Consider the following 20,911-nt stretch of genomic DNA (forward strand, 5'->3'; position numbering starts at 1 on the left):
TGACAACACTGTCAATACAATGATAGTTCTGAAGTAATCCAATCTTCAAGCAGCCTTGTAAATAAATGCCGGAAACGTCATACGTCCAAATACAACAATCACAAACTAAATATCTATTTGTTTTTGCAAATTCTTGGTCTATTCTAAGGTATAACTTTATGCCAATTTTATTAGAAAGGCTGTTTAGAAAAAATAAAATTTGCTTTGAGTATGCTTGTGTCCGCATATTTCAAAATGTACTCAATGGATTGATTTCAAGTTTGGCAATGAGGAGATTTTTTCCATGATTGTGGATCACATTATGATATGTTAATCAACTTTGTAGTAACGCTAGCCCACTACATGCAATGTTACATCATATTTAATCTTACATCGCTCAACCACCTTAACTCCTATTCAAAGCTGCTGTTGTATTTTTACGAATTATATATAAACTTTTTAATAATTTTCCACAAGATAGCGCTGCATCGAATGAATTTAAAGTCTATTTTCGTGACAATTCAGAGGAAATTTGCATATAAATGGTTTTTCATTTAATTTTAATTTCGCTCTGTGATAGTACGCCACTGATCCAGCTTGGTATATAGCTACTTTTTAAACGCTATAGGAAAAACTAAAGACACATTAAAAAAAATGAAAATGTATGAATTTTATTAAAAAAAATTAGGGGCATTTTAAACCACAAAATTGACATGTCGAGTATAAATCACATCGTCAACCTCTTCGCATTATGAGGAGTGAAATACTTAAATTTCTAATATAATATAACTAGGTATTCATGACTAAAACGGAAATTATATGCGAAACACAAAACTTCAATATTTAGAACTCAAAACCTAGCACTATCCGACTAACGACCGTTCCCAATATACTATCTACAGATAGAGATAAATTACTACCTTCTACTGTCAGTAATTGGCTATCAATAATCTGAAGCTGTCCCAATATACCCGATAAGTCATTCTTATCGCCTTATGGACGCGTCAATTGCAATTTCCATACAAACTTCTATCGCTGGTAAGCTATATGTACGTCGTCCCATTGACAGACAGCGTGTACGGATAAGATGAGTTACCGTCGAAAAGTTTATTGGGACAGAAAAGTCAACGATAGTTACGATTTTTGTCTCAAGTAAGAGATAGACTGAATATTGGGAACGGCCGTTAAGCGCAAATACGACCAATCAGATCCACGTTAGCTTCCAGCATGCTATGCACTATGTCGTAAGTAACCACTAGATGTGATACAGGACATCACATCAAGTTTAACATCATTCATGGAAAAAAGTCAAGAAAACTAATGTATATTCAATCACGTAAACTACTTTCGAACGTATATTTAGCTGTAACTTGCCTAAAGATGGCAACGAATTTTCTTTTTTTATGAAACTAAGGGACGAGACGAGCAGGACGTTCAGCTGATGGTAATTGATGCGCCCTGCCTATTACAACGCAGTGCCGCTCAGGATTCTTGAAAAACCCCAATAATTCTGCGGCACCACAACTGTGCTCGTCACCTTGAGACATAAGATGGTAAGTCTCATTTGCACAGTAAGTTCACTAGCTACGGCGCCCTTCAGACCGAAACACAGTAATGCTTACACATTACTGCTTCACGGCAGAAATAGGCGCCGTTGTGGTACCCATACGCCGCATGCTAAGGATACCATGGACGGCTTACCGCACTAACGCCTCGATCCTTAAACAGCTAAAAATAGGGAGCAGTCCACGTCTATCTACTACATGTCTGCAGCGGATCATGAGATACTTTGGCCACATTGCACGACGCGGTGCGTCTAGAACGTTTGATGGTCACCGGGAAACTTGAGGGGAAGAGACCAAGAGGCCGGAGCCCACGACGCTGGTCTGACCAAATATCCGAGCAGACTAACCAACCCATCAGCATCGCACTCCACCATGCGACAGACCGAAACAGATGGAGGAAAGCTGTAGACGAACTTAAGCGGAGTCACGATCCTCAGCAATGAGGGAACGACCGTGAAGAAGTGGTACCCATAATTTAGCCGGCATCCTGTGCAAAGGCGCCTCCCACTGGTAAATTAATGATACTATTAGGTATATATTCACTATAAAATGGATCATAGTTCAGTGTGGTTTATTTATTTATTTATTTAATTAAATAGCGTTACATGCGACTTAGTTACTAAACAAAATTGTAGTACTAAATAATTATCACATACACCTCGTAATAAGGCATAGCAATGAACAACAGAGGGGCAGACATTCAAATATATTTTTCCTCTAGGTATTCATTAATAGAATAGTAACATTTTTCCAAAAGTAACTTTTTCAAAGAGCTTATGAATTTTTTAATATTGGTTTCGGCTTTTAGGTGTTCTGGTAACTTATTATAAATTTTAACTGACATTGGGTAGGGACCGGAACTGTGTAATGTTAATTTAGAGATAGTTTGCATAAGATTATTTTTATAGCGAGGTGTGTTGTGCCGGGGCACGTCTATGATTTTAGTGTATAGATTTGGGTGTTTTCTTACAAACTTACATATTTCGAATATATATGTGCACGGTAATGTAAGAATATGTAGTTTTTGAAAATGAGGTTTGCAGCTTTCTCTTTGTTTAATATTTGCAAGCACACGAATACATTTTTTCTATAAAATAAAGAGTTCGTGTGCATCTACACTGTTGCCCCACAGTATTTACAGTGGTTGGAATTAGCTAGCGCCTACCTTATTGCTAGTGTGTCGAGCAAGGTTATAACGAAACACTTGCCTGCCCTACTCAACTAAATGCTAATCATTAACATGTTAGGCAAGACTCCTGAACAAGTCGAGACTAGGTGATTGCCTTATCGCATTCTCCCTAATCTATTTCAAACATTCCTGATATGCTCGTCATCGTCAGGAACGCGGGATTAAGACGCGCATGTTACAAGCCGCTATAAAAATCCTAAATACGGACTTGGTTCTAATAGCATCAGTAAAACAACAGAAGGCTTTTTGAGGATTTTACACAAATACCAACTAATTTCTTTATTTATACTACCTACGTCCTACGTAGTATAAAACGTATGTTGTAAAAAAGTGTGTGTGTACTTATGTATGCACGCAAGAAGTTATACATCTTATAATAATATGATTTATTTCTCGTCCTATTCTAGGGTTTTACAAAGAATAATTTTGTAAAAATCTTGCAAAGATGCCTTTGACAATTAATTATTAGATAATGAATACGGCTGTATGGGCTTGATCCCTTTGCCTGTCCTAATAATGGACGAAGAAACCAAAAAAAAAAAATAACAAATGACGCAAACGTCAGAAAGTTTTAGGAAACAACTTGAACCTGTTACAAACTTAAGTGTTACAGTGATGCGCGCGAATCTTAAAATTTCACTCTCATCATTTTTCCATAACGCGCCTAAAGAAGTAAAACTTCCAAAAATTGTTTTTGTTATAGTTTGTAGTATAATTTACGACTCATTTAAGTACAAAATTATTAAAACTTTCGTGAGACATTATTTTAATTTACTTATTTAGATTGGCGTTACTCAAGATTCATCGGTATTGGTAATAAGTAATAACTATTAACTAGTTTCGCACCATTCGGCGGTCCTTCATCAGGGTGAGTGTGGTTGGTTCCCGATAAAGTCCAATAAGATTTTTTAAAATTACTTATTGCAACATACAAATTTCCACCCATTCGAAAATAAATGCCTCAGACTTGAGAAGAAAGGGCGCAAAAATCTCAGAAGGCTTTTTTTTTTAATTAAAATTTTTTCATTAAATACCCTGAGGGCGGTCGCTCCATTCTCAAGATGTGGTATCATTATTATATGTGTTCAAGGTAACTAAAACATAATAACTTTCATAATGATACCACACCTTGGGAATTGAGCGACCTCTTTTTTTTTATGGAATAGGAGGACAAACGAGCGTACGGGTCCCTGGTGTTAAGTGATCACCGCCGCCCACATTCTCTTGCAACACCAGAGGAATCACAAGAGCGTTTTAAGGTACCCCTGTCGTATCGTCCCGGAAACACCGCACAAGGAAGCTCAATCCACAGCTTTGTAGTACGTGGAAGAAAGCTCCTTGAAAACCGCACTGTGGAGGACCGCCACACATCCAGATGGTGGGGATGATGTCCTAACTTGTGGCGTGTCGTGCGAAGGTGGAAACCTCTGTCATTAAATCAATAAATTTGATAAAAAAAAAAAGACCACTGAGATTTTCGCGCCCATTCGTCTCAAGACTGAGGCATTTTTTCGAATGGGTGGTAATTTTAGACGTTTCAATAGGTGATTTAAAAAAATCTTATTTCTTCTCCTCGTATTCAAATTGCTGACGTAAATTGTCACCAACACCATTTAACATTTGACCGTGGTAGAACCTTGATGTTATCGAATATACGCATATTTAAATGTAGCAAAAAAGAAGTTTAACATATCTCACACGAAACTCTCGGAAATTGTTTACCTTCGATACTTAGGATACTAACAGATAGCGCGTGATGACGTCATAAAACGTTTAGGAAAAATGTAAGCTGTGAATAATGAATAGCATTATTATCATATACAGGGCGTCCCAAAGTTATGGGACATGAAGGGAAAGTACCTTAAATATCGTAGATAGGGTATTTTCTGCATTCAAAAATTTTCTAAAAATACTTGCCTCGTCTGGGAATCGAACCGAGTTAAATGTAAATGTGAAGAACATTTTACGTTGTTCCTTTCTTTTAAAATACTATGTTACTTAAGAAGAGATATTAGTTTTTGGCCATTCTTTCGATTGGTACCATTAAAGTAGAAGTGTTTTTTTCTACATTTAAGTCGGTTCGATTCCCAGACGAGGCAAGTATTTTTTAGAAAATATTTGAATGCAGAATTACTCACTTTTAAAAATAACATAAAGTCTTCTTTCAGTAAAATCTAAATAAATATCGTAGATAGGGTATCTACGGTATTTAAGGTGGTACTACTTTCCCTTCATGTCCCATAACTTTGGGACGCCCTTCATAATAAAGTATCTAAATAAAGTAAGTTATTCTTTACACCACGGGTTTTTATGCAATGCATTTATCTAAGAGTATAAAAACCAAAAGAAGACTCCATGTTCTTACGTTACTGACGATTATCTTATATCTTTAAACGAGCAATTCTTGTATATATATAATCTGAATTTTTGGCTCCAACGATTTTCATAAAATTTAGTATACAGTGGATTTCGAGGGCGATAAATCGATCTAGCTAGGTTTCAATTTGAAAAAATGTAGTTTTATCCGTGTTTTAATGAGTAACAGTTACAATAACATTAGAATACAAAGGTAAATTTCGCCACTTTATGCAAGACTATAATAGCCCAGATGGGACATTGGGTGATCCGGAATGCAGAATACCCTGGTTCGAATCCAGATGTCCTATTATTCTTAAAAATCGGTCGTTCGGATATTTAATATTTATTTGGGACCACCCAAGCTGACAAAACATATCATGTAATGGATCGATGATAATTTCACACATACAAAACACACGTCAGGAGAAATATCAATGGTATTACATAGAGTCGGCCTTCATAACACTTAAGACTTTGCTCAGACTTTACTTACGTAAAACTCAGCTGAGTGTGATAAAATGCGAACTTGACTTTTGCATTGGGCTGTCTTAGCTTGAGCTCAGTATAATTTCAGCTGTTAAATGACTGTTAACACGAAATTAAAGAATATTCCAAGTTATACGTAAGTAAAGTCTCAGCAAAGTGTAAGTACGCTCTATAGATGTTAGCCTAATAGCCTCGCTCATTTTACCTCAAAGGAACGAACCAAATTACGTATAAAAAATCCTATAACTTAAAACGTACTTTTTTAAATGACGTTATTATATTTTGTTTGCAAACCAAATTCTATTTATCTTAAAAACATTGCTACTTAGGCTTAACTATTGTTACTGTACGCTATTGTTTTTACGAAACAAAACAGCCTATTTAACAATTTTTGTGATAATAATTTACTTTCAGATTTCGCGTCATACTGATAGCGCCACGCCATATTGCTTACTGAAGCAATTAGGCTCAGTATATGACACGTCACTATGCCGATGAATATCAAAACATTTGATAAATTACCCCTGACTATCTATCATATAATATGTAAAATTCTCATGTCGCGGTGTTTGTAGTTAAACTCCTTCGAAACGGCTTGGCCGATTTTCATGGCAATTTTGAGTGCATATTGGGTAGGTCTGAGAATCGGACATCTATTTTTCATCCCCCTAAATGTTAACGTTGGTCTTTTTTTTTAAGTTTGTTTGATTATGAGTCAGCATTAAAAAATACACACAACTTCAAATTTTCAACCATCTACGATCAACAGTTACTTTTGTATCGCGATTTTAATATTGGCTGAACGCTTGCTGGGTCAGCTAGTTTCTATATATATGTCACCAGTGAGCGGCTCCTTTGCACAGGATGCCGGCTAGATTATGGGTACCACAACGGCGCCTATTTCTGCCGTGAAGCAGTAATTAAACATTACTGTGTTTCGGGCTGAAGGGCGCCGTAGCTTACTGGGCAAATAAAACTTTAAATCTTACATCTCAAAGGTTCTTTTTGGGTTTTTCAAGAATCCAGAGCGGCACTGAATTATAATGGGCAGGGAGTAACAATTAACATCAGCTGAACGTCCTCCTCGTCTCTTTTTTTCATTAAAAATATATATATAATACAAGGGCTTTCAATTAGATACTTAATTGTTTTAAGCCGGGTCATGTTGTCATATACAATGAGACAACGTTAATTAAATATTCTTATTTGAACAAGCATAACGTGAACTGAATAGTAAATGATACTACGCATTAGTAAAGATTCCTTTCCCTAATTGATCAAGACGAAGATCAACAGTAGGCACGGAGTATTCTTAAGACCACATACTCAAAGTGATGCTAATAACACGAAATGCAATCATTTTTTGGTTTCAATTCATAAAGTAATAATTTTTTTTCTACACCTCTTATTTTATCTGTCATTTATACAGCCACGATCAGTAATTTATGTACATACTTTATTGAGTCTTATAAAAGTCTATACTCTATGGCCTAAAAAGCAGTTACTTTGTTGCAAATTCAAATTCAAATATTTTTATTCAAAATAGGATTTAAAACCACTTATTGAACGTCAAAAACTACCACCCATTAACCCATAACCTAGGTTAGGTATGGTAGATTCATAGAACTATTCGGTAATAGTAGTCCAAACACAATATTTTCGTGAATAAATGATTAGACAAAACATTTCAATATCAACATAAGAAAAAAACTTGTTAATATAATTTGCTAGCTATAAGATGCTGCAAGGTAGATTTTGTAATTTTCAATTTTACCGCGTTGGCTGTATGGGTGTACCTTTGCCATTCCTTGAAGGAAAAATCGAAATTGAGACCACTCATCAGAGATAAGTATGTATGTATACAACACATTTTCCGCCCATTTAAGCGGCAACTCGAAAACTTGTGATATTTGTTTGTTAAATTTTTGTTTTATTTAAAATTACCTAGTAGTAGAAAAAATATCGCAACCCACGCCACTCGTGTTTTTTGACCCTCATTATACAACTGTTGCATAAAATACTATTATAGTACCTATAATTTTAATTTTGTATAAATAGCTCTGGTAAATTTTGACTCCCTTATGGTTATGGTGGTATACGTGGCAGAAAGTTTCATGGAATCCGCACTGTGGAGTATTTTCACTCAATCAAATTGTGAATAAGTGATAATAAATATAACGCAACTTGTAGTACACATATAAATATATTATCACCGTTCCAACCGTCCTCCACAGTGCGGTTTTCAATGAGATATCTTCCACGTACTACAAAGCTGTGGAATGAAAGCGCATCAAGGAAGCCCTTGTGCGGTATTTCCGGGACGATACGACATGGGTACCTTCACAAAAGCACGTACACCTCTCTGGTGTTGCCACAGAATGTGGGCGGCGGTGATCACTTAACACCAGGTGACCCGTACGCTGAATTGTCCTCCTTTTCCATAATAAAAAATGGACTTGACTTGTAGATGAACTTTTAGTTAAATTTATCATTTGTTGGTTGTATATTATGGATATAAAATTAAGTAACTATAAAAATTACTCTCCACGCCATTGTTATAGCAATTTTCCTAACCAACATTGCCTCAACTGATGTTGACTTTAAACGGGATCCGTGAAATATTATCCATTACAGTCGTATTTCGAGGTCAAAAGAGCCTGAGGGTCGCCGGATGGGAAGTATGTAATCACCGGCGGTATTTCCTCTTGCGACCACACCAGAGGAACCAGAAGAGCGTTGCAGATCAATAACGTGGGTCACCTTCTCACATCATACTGTTCCTATCACGTTATCATGCATCCAAACTGTCTTTGATTATTAGACAGATTTTATAATTAATCCCAGAAATGAGGATAACACTTTAAAAATAAAAAAAGAGCGACATCTCAAGTCAATTTACTAATATACAATTATTGGGCTTGAGCAGGTTATCAAATGTAAACTAGATCCTTTAGACGAATCCACATCCTGACAGTTGAACAATATAAAAACATTTACGACTAATGCGTTCTCGTACGGTTGGCACAGTTGGAATGAGCGCTCGAACGGAACCCAAGAGTTCGCATTCGAACATCGAGATCGGATTTTGGTAAGACATTTATTTTTTATTATGTCTTTGATTAATTAAATATTACTTTACATTTGACTAATCGCTGAATTCCAAAATAGTCGGTCGGTGAAACTGGACCGTAACAGATTTGTTTCATTGAACGGGCAAACAATAAGCATCGGGGAAGCAGGCCACCAGCCTCCCAAGTGGAAATAATGTCCATAAAGCACGGCTCGCTGGTGTTGCCACTCGCACACCGTGAACTTGCCGCTTCCGATGAAAATGTTTAATTCACATCGTTGGATAATATTAACGCAGCGCAGTTATTACCTTCCATGGCTTCCGTGCAACAGAACGAAGGTCATATCGCTTATGAACACACTAATAGCATGCTGCATTTTATAATGGCTTTAATTTACAAGTGACGGGCATCGGTGGGAAAATAATATTTAGCTTGGAAAATTGTTCGTAAAAAGTTTTTTTTAAGAAAATAAGGGACGAGACGAGTGGGACGTTCAGCTGATGTTAATTGATACTCCCTGCGCATTACAATTCAGTGACACGCAAGATTTAAAAAAAAAACTAAAAATTCTGAGCGGCACTACAATGGCACTCAGAACACATGAGATGTTAAGTCTCATTTGCCCAGTAATTTCACTAGCTACAGCGCCAATGTTACTGATTCACGGCAGAAATAGACGCCGTTGTGGGACCCATAATCTAGCCGGCATCCTGTTTAAAGGAGCCTCACACTGCCCATAGTATACTGAAAGTGATAAATTAAATGTTATTTGAGTAGGTGAAGACACGCATGAAAGATATTTAAACATCAATGGAGTCGGGAAAAAGTATCTTTATCAATTTCTCTCAAAATTTAGATGGATCGAAAGATTAATGAATGAGTTTGATACGTATTGAAAATATTACGAAAGGTACGCAAAAATATAGCAAGACATAAATCAGCGATTCTAAAGTAAATCAAGTATATTCAAGGTTTATCGCGGGTTACGTTTCGCATCTCGTATGCTGTACGCCTACTTTGAATAAATCGCCCTAAGTTCAACTTCACACAACCTTTGAATATTTTCGCAGGTGTGTGTAGGTTTCCTCGCTATGTTTTCCTTCACTTCTTGGTAAGAGTGTCTAATAAACGTACACATTAATTGGGAAAACAAAATACATCGAATCGATACTTCCGGATCAGAGCGCCATGTGTTTCCTAAGCGGTAGTAGTATCTAGTATATTACAAATAACAACAAAAAGAATTCTAAACGAATCAATTTTGAGAAAATTAAATCCTTTTAGAGGCAGGGGGCACTTGCCTTTGCATAGACGACCTCTTTACGCGATACTTACAGAGCTGAAGTCCTAACCCTAGACGAACGTGTAAAGGAAAAATATATTAGTAAAGATAATCATCATAATCACCAGCCGGAAGTCGTCCACTGCTGGAAGAAGGTCTCCCCCAAAGATCTCCACGACGATCGGTCTTGCGCTACCCTCATCCAACGTATTTCGGCGATCTTGACCAAATCGTCGTCGGTCTATCTTGGGGGGCCTACCAACACTGCACAACTAATCTATATATATACATATAAAATGAAAATGGTCTTTGTTTGAGGCTCAATCACGCCTAAACCACTGATCGTATCGACATGAAACTACCACCATTCTATGCGAAATTTTATCCTAGTTGGTTTATGGCTACTTATTTTGTTTATTTGTAATAAGATGAATAAGATTTAATTTATTTCTTTTTAAAAATCGCCCAGCGAAGCGGGCGGGACAACTAGTATATAATAAGAATAAATCATAAAAAAATATAATATTAAAGTAGAAAGACTCGCAGCTAGGTAAGTAAGGACTAGAACTTGTAATTTGCTTTTGTTATAAAAGCTAAATCTGGACTTTAATAAACTGGCCATGATAATTTGCCCTGGCCTTTTAATTATATTACAGACAATGTGCATCTCTATATTTGGTTAATCGATCATCTAACGAAACTCTAGTTAAAAAAGGACCAAATAATTTTAATAGATCATTGAAAACATTTCGCAAACGAATGAGTATCTAGATCACGAATATGAAGGCTTTACATAATATCACATAATATTAAGGACTTATTACGCGCGCTCGTGTGTACCTACATTGTGTTCTGATTACGTCTTTTTTCCAGCTATAATATTATATAAATAGCTTAAAACGGACGAGTAAAATAAGGACTCCTTGTCACCTTACATAACAGTGAAGCACCAAAACAAGCCGGTAAACGTGTAAATACATAGCCCCACGCACACACTTACACTAATACAAGCCGATCGGCCGCCATTATGAGATATGCCATCGTCTGTGACAGATCAGTTTGCGTCGCAATAAAATATTTTAAAAATGCCGTCGTGCGTTGTGAAAAAGTGTAAAAACAATACTATAAAAGTATTTGTGGATATATGATTAATTAAGGGAGAAAAAATTGTGTAACTAGTAACCCCCGTAACCGCATACACACTAGCATAAAGGTGCTTCACTTGCTAATATCACGGCGCGGAGTCCTTCTTTTTTACTAGTCCGCGTAGCTTAATTGAAATTTTAGTGCAAGCAATCGTCCGTAACTAAGCTGGCGTCTACGTGTCAATCTCCATAGAATCGAGTGAGTCATACCGGTGAAAGCTCCGTAAAAATTATACAAATCGTTTGAGATATAAATACCAACCAGTTCAGTGGATTATCAATACTATTTAATTTATAAAATAAAACGAATTCAACAAATAATTCCAAATGTTCGAAGTAAACATTAATTACGGGTACTATTGCATAGTCAACAGTCTCCCTAAATCTAGTAAGTAATCGTCTGGCTAATAAATAAATAAAAATAGTTTAAGAAAACTAAAAAACACACTTTGGTTGAAAAGATAATGGTAGAAATTTAAAATGAACATCAATTCCTAATAGACGATAGATGAAAAGATTACATAAATTAACAAAAATCTTATTCTGCAAATTAAAACTTGAATAATTTTATCAAATTAATGTATTGTCATCGGTCCGAGGACCGTGACATATCTACGAAGTTTGAACGAAATCTTTCCGTTTAAAGTGGGTGTAAATCACGCCCAAATGAGTCGGTTTCAAACAAACATACATACATACAGGTGAAGCAAATAAAAATCTTTCTGCCTATAGAGTAAGACGCTACGCCGACTTCCTATTATTATAATTATATTTACCCCATACATTTATGGATTTATAGGGTGTTAAAATAACTTATAGGACACGGGTCTTCCGGATTGTCACTGAAAACGCAGCAATTTACACCACTCGAGAATCTAGTTCTATCCAGAACGTCTCAACTAGAGCCTGGCGTTGCACATGTGGCGATAGGTAAAGAAATAAACATCGTTGTAATAATCAATCACCCGAATCATAAACAAGCAGAATAACACAGACCCGAGTGAACACCTAAAGCCGAACGAACAATCGCTCGATGTCAGTGAAAGTAAGACTTTTTCGTCAATCATAATGACATACATTGTAACTAAGCGATGAAACGATAGCCATGTTTATCTTTAAACGATGTATTTTCATTCGGCCATTTTAGCTATCAAAACAAGCTTTCGGCCGTTCCCAATATACTTTATACAGATAGAGATAAATTACTACCTTCTACTGCCAGTAATTAGTAATCTGAAGCTGTCCCAATATACCTGATAAGTCACTCTTATCGCCTTATATTGGGACGCATGAATTGCAATTTCCATACAAACTTCTATCGCTGGTAAGTAATGGGACGACGTAAGTATTACTTACGTCATCCCATTGACAGACAGCGTTTACGGATAAGCTGAGTTAATTGGGACAGAAAATTCAACGATAGTTACGATTTTTATCTCAAGTAAGAGATAGACTGAATATTGAGAACGGCCGTTGGACTTCACCGGCCATCCTTTCATCTGTCAGCGGGCTCTAATGTCGTAATCATAAACCGCAATAATAAGAGAACTGAAATCTTGACAATATAAAACCGTGACTGCGAATTCCAAAAACGGCAAACGTGCAAATAAAGCAAAAATGCTTCTTTTGCAAAAGTACTCGGAGCCCTCCATTACGATATGTACGTGACTGAGATACAGATGTTAAGTCTCATTTTCCCAGTAATTTCACTAGCTAGCGCCCTTCAGACTGAAACACAGTAATGCTTACACATTACTGCTTCACGGCAGAAATAGGTGCCGTTGTGGTACCCATAATCTAGCCGGCAAAGGAGCATCCAACTGGTACACTTGGCACCACGTACATTTGTTGGACTTTTACGATACACAAAAATGAACGCTCTTCTTGAAGCGTGGATTCCCTGTTTCGGCCATAGCATGGGATTATCTCTTTCAGCAATCAATATGCAGCCAGTACATTAAATGTACCATGCAAAAAGGTAAACAAAAAACAAAGCAATAAATAAACTTGCGTGTCTTTTAGTGTTTAAACATGATCAAAATAACACTTCTAGGGCACAAAAAAGGTCCGAGTTTCCTATTTTGGTTAATAAATTTGTTTATCATATTTATTCGTTCATAGGCACATAAGTGAATTTACTAGAGACTGTCATAACCATAATGTTAACACCAGGAACAGACATAAACTTGTAATGCCTCCTACTCAGCTAAGTCGAGTTAGTAAGTCTTTTGTGGGGCGATATATATGCTTTTACAACAAGATCCCAGAAAATGTTCTAAACAAAAGTATAACGTTACTCAAAAGAATTGTTAAAAAGCGTTTGTGTGGTAAAGGTTACTATAACATAACTGACTTTCTTAATGATACCACAGATTGGGACTGGAGTGACCGCCGTGACCCTCAGGCTATTAAATAATAAGTTTAATTGTACAATATTACTTTGTAAACATATTTTTTCTATGAAAAAAAAAGCCCGCAGAGTTTTTTGCGCCCACTCTCCTCAGGTCTGAGGCATTCGTTTTGAAATGGGTGGTAGTTTTTGACTTTCAATAAGTGATGTCATCCTATTTTGAATAAGAATATTTGAATTTTGAATTTGAATATCACTAAATTGTAATTATGAATATTTAGTCCAGAAAGAAATCATATATTAGTTACTTTTATGGATTATTTCGTAATGAAACAGCGCGAGTTGAGAGTTGGTAATAAATTATTACATATACATACCAGCATATACATATACTAGCTGACCCGACAGACGTTATTCTGTACATACTAAATAAAATACTGATTTTTTTATGAATTTGTCAATAATATTTCATAACATCAAGAATTATTTCGTAAAATATGCTTCCTGTTGTTATAATGAAATTGTTTCACAGCAGAACTGTCAAACCGTGCGTCAATAAATTCTCACATAGAAAATATGTCCATACAAAACAAATATTGGAATTAAAAATACTTATGAGTCTCAAATCGAAATAAAAACTATCCTATCTCTCAAGTTGGACTAAACTGCACTCCATGAAGTAATCCCCATTAGAATCCGTTTATTAGTTTAGGAGTCCATCGCGGCCAAACAACGTGTCACGTAATTTATATATATCAAAATATATATTTATTACTAATAATAAAAGCAGTGCAGTATGCTCATAACTTAAACCACACAATCGACACAAGACCTCGGTAAAGGCATTAAAACGGTACTCGTAACGTTCCTAGCAGTAACTTCGCAATTTATATCACACACGGTGTCAACTTATCGCAATAAAAATTTTACACAAAAGCGTGGATAATGATACGAAAACAAAACAGTGCAATGAAATACTATAATAATCAAAATAGAACAATGGTAAATATTTACCACTGAGCTTTTTATTTGAGTTACTGACAAAAATGCAACATTGGACCGCTAATAAGATGTTTTGTGTGACCCATATCTTCGTCTGTTCTGTTTTCCAAACTTATTAATACTTTCAAACTGAACAACTTAGCCTTTTATAAGTTAATGCGATGAAAATAATAACAGATTCAACAGGAAATTATCTTATAAAAGAGGGGGCAAACGGGCAAGAGTATCACATGGAAAATGGTGAGACTAACGCCCATTGACATCCATCCGCAAAACTATATATTATATTGAACTAGCTGACCCGGCAAACGTTGTTTTGCCATATAAAGTATAATTCACACAATAGTTTTATAAGTAATAAAATATTGCCTATATTATAGCCTGTACATCATTTTGTTCTATTGCCAATAGTTTTTGCAGCGCACGCAAAAATAGGTTTTCGATTTTACACCTTGTGTTACAAAATAGCAATTTTATTACGGATCCCTAATTTTGAAAAAAAAAACATAGCCTTCCTCGATAAATGGACTACCCAACACTGAAAGAATCATTCAAATCGGACCAGTAGTACCAGAGATTAGCGCGTTCAAACAAACAAACAAACACTGCAGCTTTATAATATTATAAGTATAGATAAATAATATGACCTCAGCTCAAAAACTAACAATATAAAAATAGGTAACTTACTTTTTTTTTAAATATTTAAAGTACGACAACTTTACTGGAAGGTTGACCGACGGCTCTTGGGTATAAGGCTTCCTACACTGCTAAATTCTTCACTAACTTTTGTACTACAAATTTTTTTGTTATTTGTTGTAATCGTTCAATAGATTAACGCAAAAACAAATCCTTCCAAAGGTGAGCGTATGTAGGATGAGGGTTTGTCTATTGCAATGAATATAAACAGTCTGAATGAAAAAAGCACACCGGCCAGCGGCAAGAATGTAATAAGTTAAGCGAGCGTACGGGGATAGTAAGTGATCACCACCATCCAACCAACACCACACCAGAGGAGTCACAGGAGCATTTTTTTACATGTATATATATATTTTTTTAATGAAAATAAGGGATCAGACGAGCAGGAGGTTCAGCTGTTGCTAATTGATACGCTCTGGCGCTCAAGATTATTGAATAACCCAAAAATTCTGAGCGACACTAAAACTTCGCTCGTCACTTTGAGACAAGATGTCAAGTCTCATTTGCCCAGTAATCGGAAAAAGATGCAACATACAAAATTATCTTACAGCACCTTGCTTTGCCTTTTGTACTATGATGTTGTTTAAGGTATTTAAGTAAGAAAGGGTATTTACCAGTGGGATATAGATAATGGGTAACACAACGGCGCCTATTTCTGCCGTGAAGCAGTAATGTGTTAGCATTATTGTGTTTCGGTCTGAAGGGCGCCATAGCTAGTGAAATTCCTGGGCAAATGGGCCTTAACATCTTATGTCTCAAGATGACGAGCGCAATTGTAGTTCCGCTCAGAGTTTTTGGGTTTTAATGAGCATAAGACCCATAATCGCATGAATTTCCAGTCTGGTAGATATTTAGCCACATTTGCATTAACATTATGCTAACTCATACATAGGTTTACAGATTACATGATGAATAACTTGGATATTCTCACGGTTCCAAACAGACATTATTATTAAACTCCTATAGATGGTGTGTTTTGTTGTTATAAGTTTGTAGTAGGTACTTATAAAATATATTAGAATACAAAGTTATTTATGCAGTTCATATTTGCGTAGCAAACTTACATGGTACTTTTGAGAGTTACAAGTGTGCGTGGCTTACATCTAATTAATGGCGACAATAGAAGTATCACAGCGCAAATCTCAATCATTCGATTTCATAAAAATTCATTTCGATAAAAAATCGTAACTATCGTTGACTTTTCTGTACCAATAAACTTATCGACGGTAACTCACCTTATCCGTACACGCTGTCTGTCAATGGGACGACGTATACAGGTGTCCCAAAGTTATGGGACATGAAGGGAAAGTACCTTAAATATAGAAGATAGGCTATTTTACTGAAAGAAGACTTTATGTTATTTTTAAAAGTTAGTAATTCTGAATTCAAAGATTTTCTAAGAAGAGTTATTAGTATTTGGCCATTATTTCGATTGGCTTCGTACGAGTAGGGGTGTTTTTTTTACATTTAAGTCGGTTCGATTCCCAGACGAGGCAAGTAATTTTTAGAAAATCTTTGAATGCAGAATTACTAACTTTTAAAAATAACATAAAGTCTTCTTTCAATAAAATAGCCTATCTTCGATATTTAAGGTACTTTCCCTTCATGTCCCATAACTTTGGGACACCTGTATATCGCTATAAGCAATAGCTTACCTTTAAGTTTGTATGGAAATTGCAATTCACGCGTCCCAATATAAGGCGATAAGAATGACTTATCGGGTATATTAGGACAGCTTCAGATTATTGACAGCTAATTACTGACAGTAGAAGGTAGTAATTTATCTCAATCGGTAGATAGTATATTGGGAATGGCTGTTACAAGCATTTACCGTCCAGACTTGCCAAAAATTTTAACATTGAAGGCTGTAAAAAAAAACCCATACAAACAGGCAGTGGGCTTTGAGAAAAACTATATGTATATGTAGCTGTACCTCAAACAATAGTACCAGAAAAGTAAAAGAAGAAGACAAAAATAAGAAGAGCTCATAAGACAGATACTCGCCTTAAAGAAAATCTGTTGTTGGTATTCAAGAAGTAGAAGGTACTGGAAAAAGAAGAAAAAACTTACTCACAACTCAGGTCTACCGTAAAAAGCTGTGAGATCCATGTAGTACCAAGTTGGTCAATTAACTCAGCCCTTACTTAAGGGTCCTTCTGTCTTAAGTTATTGCATAATTATTACGTATTTAATAATTAGCTATCCTAGCTATCTTCTACCATATCAATATAAAAAAAAAATAGGTTGACTTGGCTATCACAATAACAATCTGATTTAATATAATATATATTACTTGAGACATACATTGTATTTTTAATTTAAAAAAAATATACATTGTTTCGTGCAGTCTGAAAATTGTTTACAAACAGACTTACCATTGCGGGAAACATCAAGCTCAACTAAATTTTCGAAATTCTGAATATCTGATGGTAGCTTGTGAATTTCATTATCACTTAAACCTAATCGCCTTAGCCGATGTAGCCTGAAGAAATTCTGCAAAAAAAAAAGGACAAATATTAAATTATTGTTTTGGAACATAGACCTTATAAAATATTGATTAAAAAGCATAAAAGGCATTTATTTTCTCAAAATTGATTCCTTTAGAATTCTGTTTGATGTCATTTCAACAAATGGTGATTCGTAAGTTAATTACCCCATGAATTAATATCAACAAATTATACAGTTTTTACCACATTATTAATTATTATTTAAGTATGTAGTTCAATTAGTGAACGCTTCTAATGTACTCTTTTTATTCAAATAATAATAAAAAAAAATAAAAATGAAATTCGTTATCATGAACTAGATATATATCATGTATTTATGTATGTATTCAGGAATAAATCATGCATGTAAGCGATCAAGAACAGAAGGATGAACTAGGCCCCATGTATATAACAAGAACCAGGCTTAGATCAGAGGTGCTATTCACATTAGTTCAAAATTGTTTCCGTAGATTCTAGATTTGTATTGTACTATCAAATCTAAAATATTTCTACTATTAAAAGGGATATCTATGATCTATTCTGTGATGTTTTAAGTTATCAACTCAACTAAACATCAAAATGTTTGACAATATGCATCTCCCAACAATTGATGTTCAATCTTGTTACAAGAATGTGGATCATATCTATATTGATTTCAATCCAAAAACTCCAAAATATACAAAGAAATGGTTTGTTTAACATGAGCATTAGGTGATTAACATGAGCACAAGCTGTGATCTGAAGCTAACCGAATTTTATGTGTTGCTCATCACACTACAACCTTTTTTCCAATTAATTCATAGTTGAAGCTATCAAACTGTGGAATGAATATAAGAAAAGTTCAGATGCTCAATGCATTTAAAAACTTAATAAAAAACAATTTCTTGAAACAAGTTCTCTAGTGAAAATGTATAGTATAACTGAAATATATTTGTGTTATTAAGAAATGAGATGAATAGTAATTCCAAGTTTAAAACTTTTTGCCTTTATCTTGCCTTTGTCACTACAGAATCTCATGACAGGGAGAAGTAATTTTAAAAGCGGTGATTCCACTGCTTTTACTATTACATTAATTAATGTATCTTATTTTACCTAATGTAACCACCAGCTAAGGTTTAATATTACTAGGTGGGTCACGAAGAAGCAGTGTGAAAATTACCAGACCCCTTACATTACAATCTTTAGGATCTTGGGGGTACTGGGTAATGATGTTAGGTATTTTAGTGTACCCAACAATAATTATGTCAAAAATGGTGCAATATGCAGTAAACCTGCCAGCCGGGAACCTGGTAAGTTTTATACCATTCATTTTGAAATCACAACTTTAGGATACATTAATAGAAAAGGTTTGTAATTTTACCGAAAATTGCATTATGGAATACCACCACACTATACAATAGAAGGGTTAAAAATCTAGAGTAAATTTGACGTTGTTTATTATTAATCAGTACCCTATAGTTCAAAACATATTAATGAATTACCTAAGGGTACATAAAGGCAGACCTAAACAAAAAAAGGAATATACCAGTGGGAGACTCCTTTGCACAGGATGCCGGCTAGATTATGGATACCACAATGGCGCCTTTTACCGCCATAAAGCAGTATTTTTTTTATGAAATTAAGGGATGAGACGAGCAGGACATTCAGCTGATATACATATATGATACATGACATATTACTTACACTTACATTCACACATTTTGCCGTTAAACTTAGGTTAGATACTAACAAGGTAGTTAATATTATGGGTGTTTATTACTAACCGTACTAACTCTTGTTGCCTATTCTTCAGTTCACAAAAAAAACCACAGCTATTTCAACCATTCATTTCCTTTTATATCAACTCTTTATATACTTCAATCAGCTAAATTAAAATATCTCTACACCTTGATGTTGGCCGAATCGTCGATATTCAGTCGACGGAGCCAGTTAATATAAAAAAAAATGAGCTCTAAGACATGTTATGCCTCAAGGTAATGAGCGTAATTTTATTGCCTCACTCAGAATTTTGAGGTTTTTCAAGAATCCTGAGTGGCACTGCATTATGGGCATAAGGCAGGGCATATCCATTACCATCAGCTGAATATCCTGCTTATCTTGTCCCTTATTATCATTAAAACAAATAATTTAATAGTTTCTAATAATCTAGAAGACAGTCTTTTTGCCTGTTATTTGATTGGTGCCATGGTTTAGTTTATAAGACTTTCCGTGGCTAGCAGTGAAAGTGTCGAGTACCGGCAGGTACCTGGATTAATAAAAATAATATAATCATCATCTGCTTATCTCTGAATATAATATAATCTCACTGTGCCAGAAATCTAGACATAAAATGCAAATTCCTAATATGTGCCTGTAATAGGCACCATCCCTCTTGGAACCAGAAATAAGCCTTATGGACTTGCATCCTGTGCCACATAAATAATTAAAAAAAAAAGGTGTGGTGGCAAGATAAACATTTGTATACAATTAGTTTAACTACATTAGTAGTTCATAAAGAAGCTGAGGTACTCTTCTGACTAAAGAAACTGATAATTTTTGTCAGTCATTTATACTCTCAACTAGAGCTACTCAGTCTGTGTTTATTTTAATATGTAAACAACTACTAGCTAAATAAATACTATTTATTTTTTCATCTCCCATACAACCTAGAGTTATATAGAATACATACATAACATAAATAAACTTGAAAAATTTCTAGATAAAGGCACTAAAGTAATAGTTATCGTGTAGTTAATGGTGATTTCATGATATGTACAAAATATAATAATAACATTAACTTGGTTGTGTTGACAATTTTTTTTAATCAAAATACTGATAAGTGATAGATTTGACACCTCCACATTCCTAGTATTTACGTTATTGATAAGGTAGACGCCCACAAGTAGTACAACTATTTAATACAATTCAAAATTTAGTTAGGTATGTGTTACTAGTTTATGCTCGTTAAAGTAAAATTAATATTCTTTGATTTTGTGTAAGATCTCGCTCACCTTAGGTAAATCCCTAATATGGTTTGCATCCAAAAACAGTTCTTCCAAACTCCTAGAGTACCGTAAAATGTCTTCAGGCACAGTTGGCAACGAGCAATGCCGCTTGTCTACACATTCCACTTGACGATTACATTTGAACAAAGGTATACATCGAAACATGATGGACACTACACTTCAATAAAACGATTATTATGTAAATCACTATCACGACACATATTTGATCACTTTACCAACCCACTATAACGTTAGCATTTTATATTTGACGAAATTTTAAAATAAAATATAAAATAACGCTACATAACGACAGTCCCT

General features: G+C 35.0%; 1 protein-coding gene across 14 annotated transcripts in view; it reads right to left on the reverse strand.

The window, feature by feature from the left end:
• LOC126965600 (protein lap4) overlaps positions 1–20,911 on the reverse strand; it is a 155,256-nt gene extending 134,345 nt beyond the window's left edge. For all 14 annotated transcript variants that reach the window (XM_050809238.1, XM_050809233.1, XM_050809248.1 and 11 more), the window contains exons 1-2: positions 20,600–20,911; positions 17,499–17,616 (exon numbers count right to left, since the gene is read on the reverse strand). In XM_050809238.1, coding sequence (XP_050665195.1) covers positions 17,499–17,616; positions 20,600–20,758 — 277 coding nt within the window. In that variant the 5' untranslated portion in view covers positions 20,759–20,911. The remainder of the gene's footprint in view (positions 1–17,498; positions 17,617–20,599) is intronic.

Source organism: Leptidea sinapis, chromosome 8 (genome assembly GCF_905404315.1).
Source record: "Leptidea sinapis chromosome 8, ilLepSina1.1, whole genome shotgun sequence".
Classification (NCBI taxonomy): Eukaryota; Metazoa; Arthropoda; class Insecta; order Lepidoptera; family Pieridae; genus Leptidea; species Leptidea sinapis.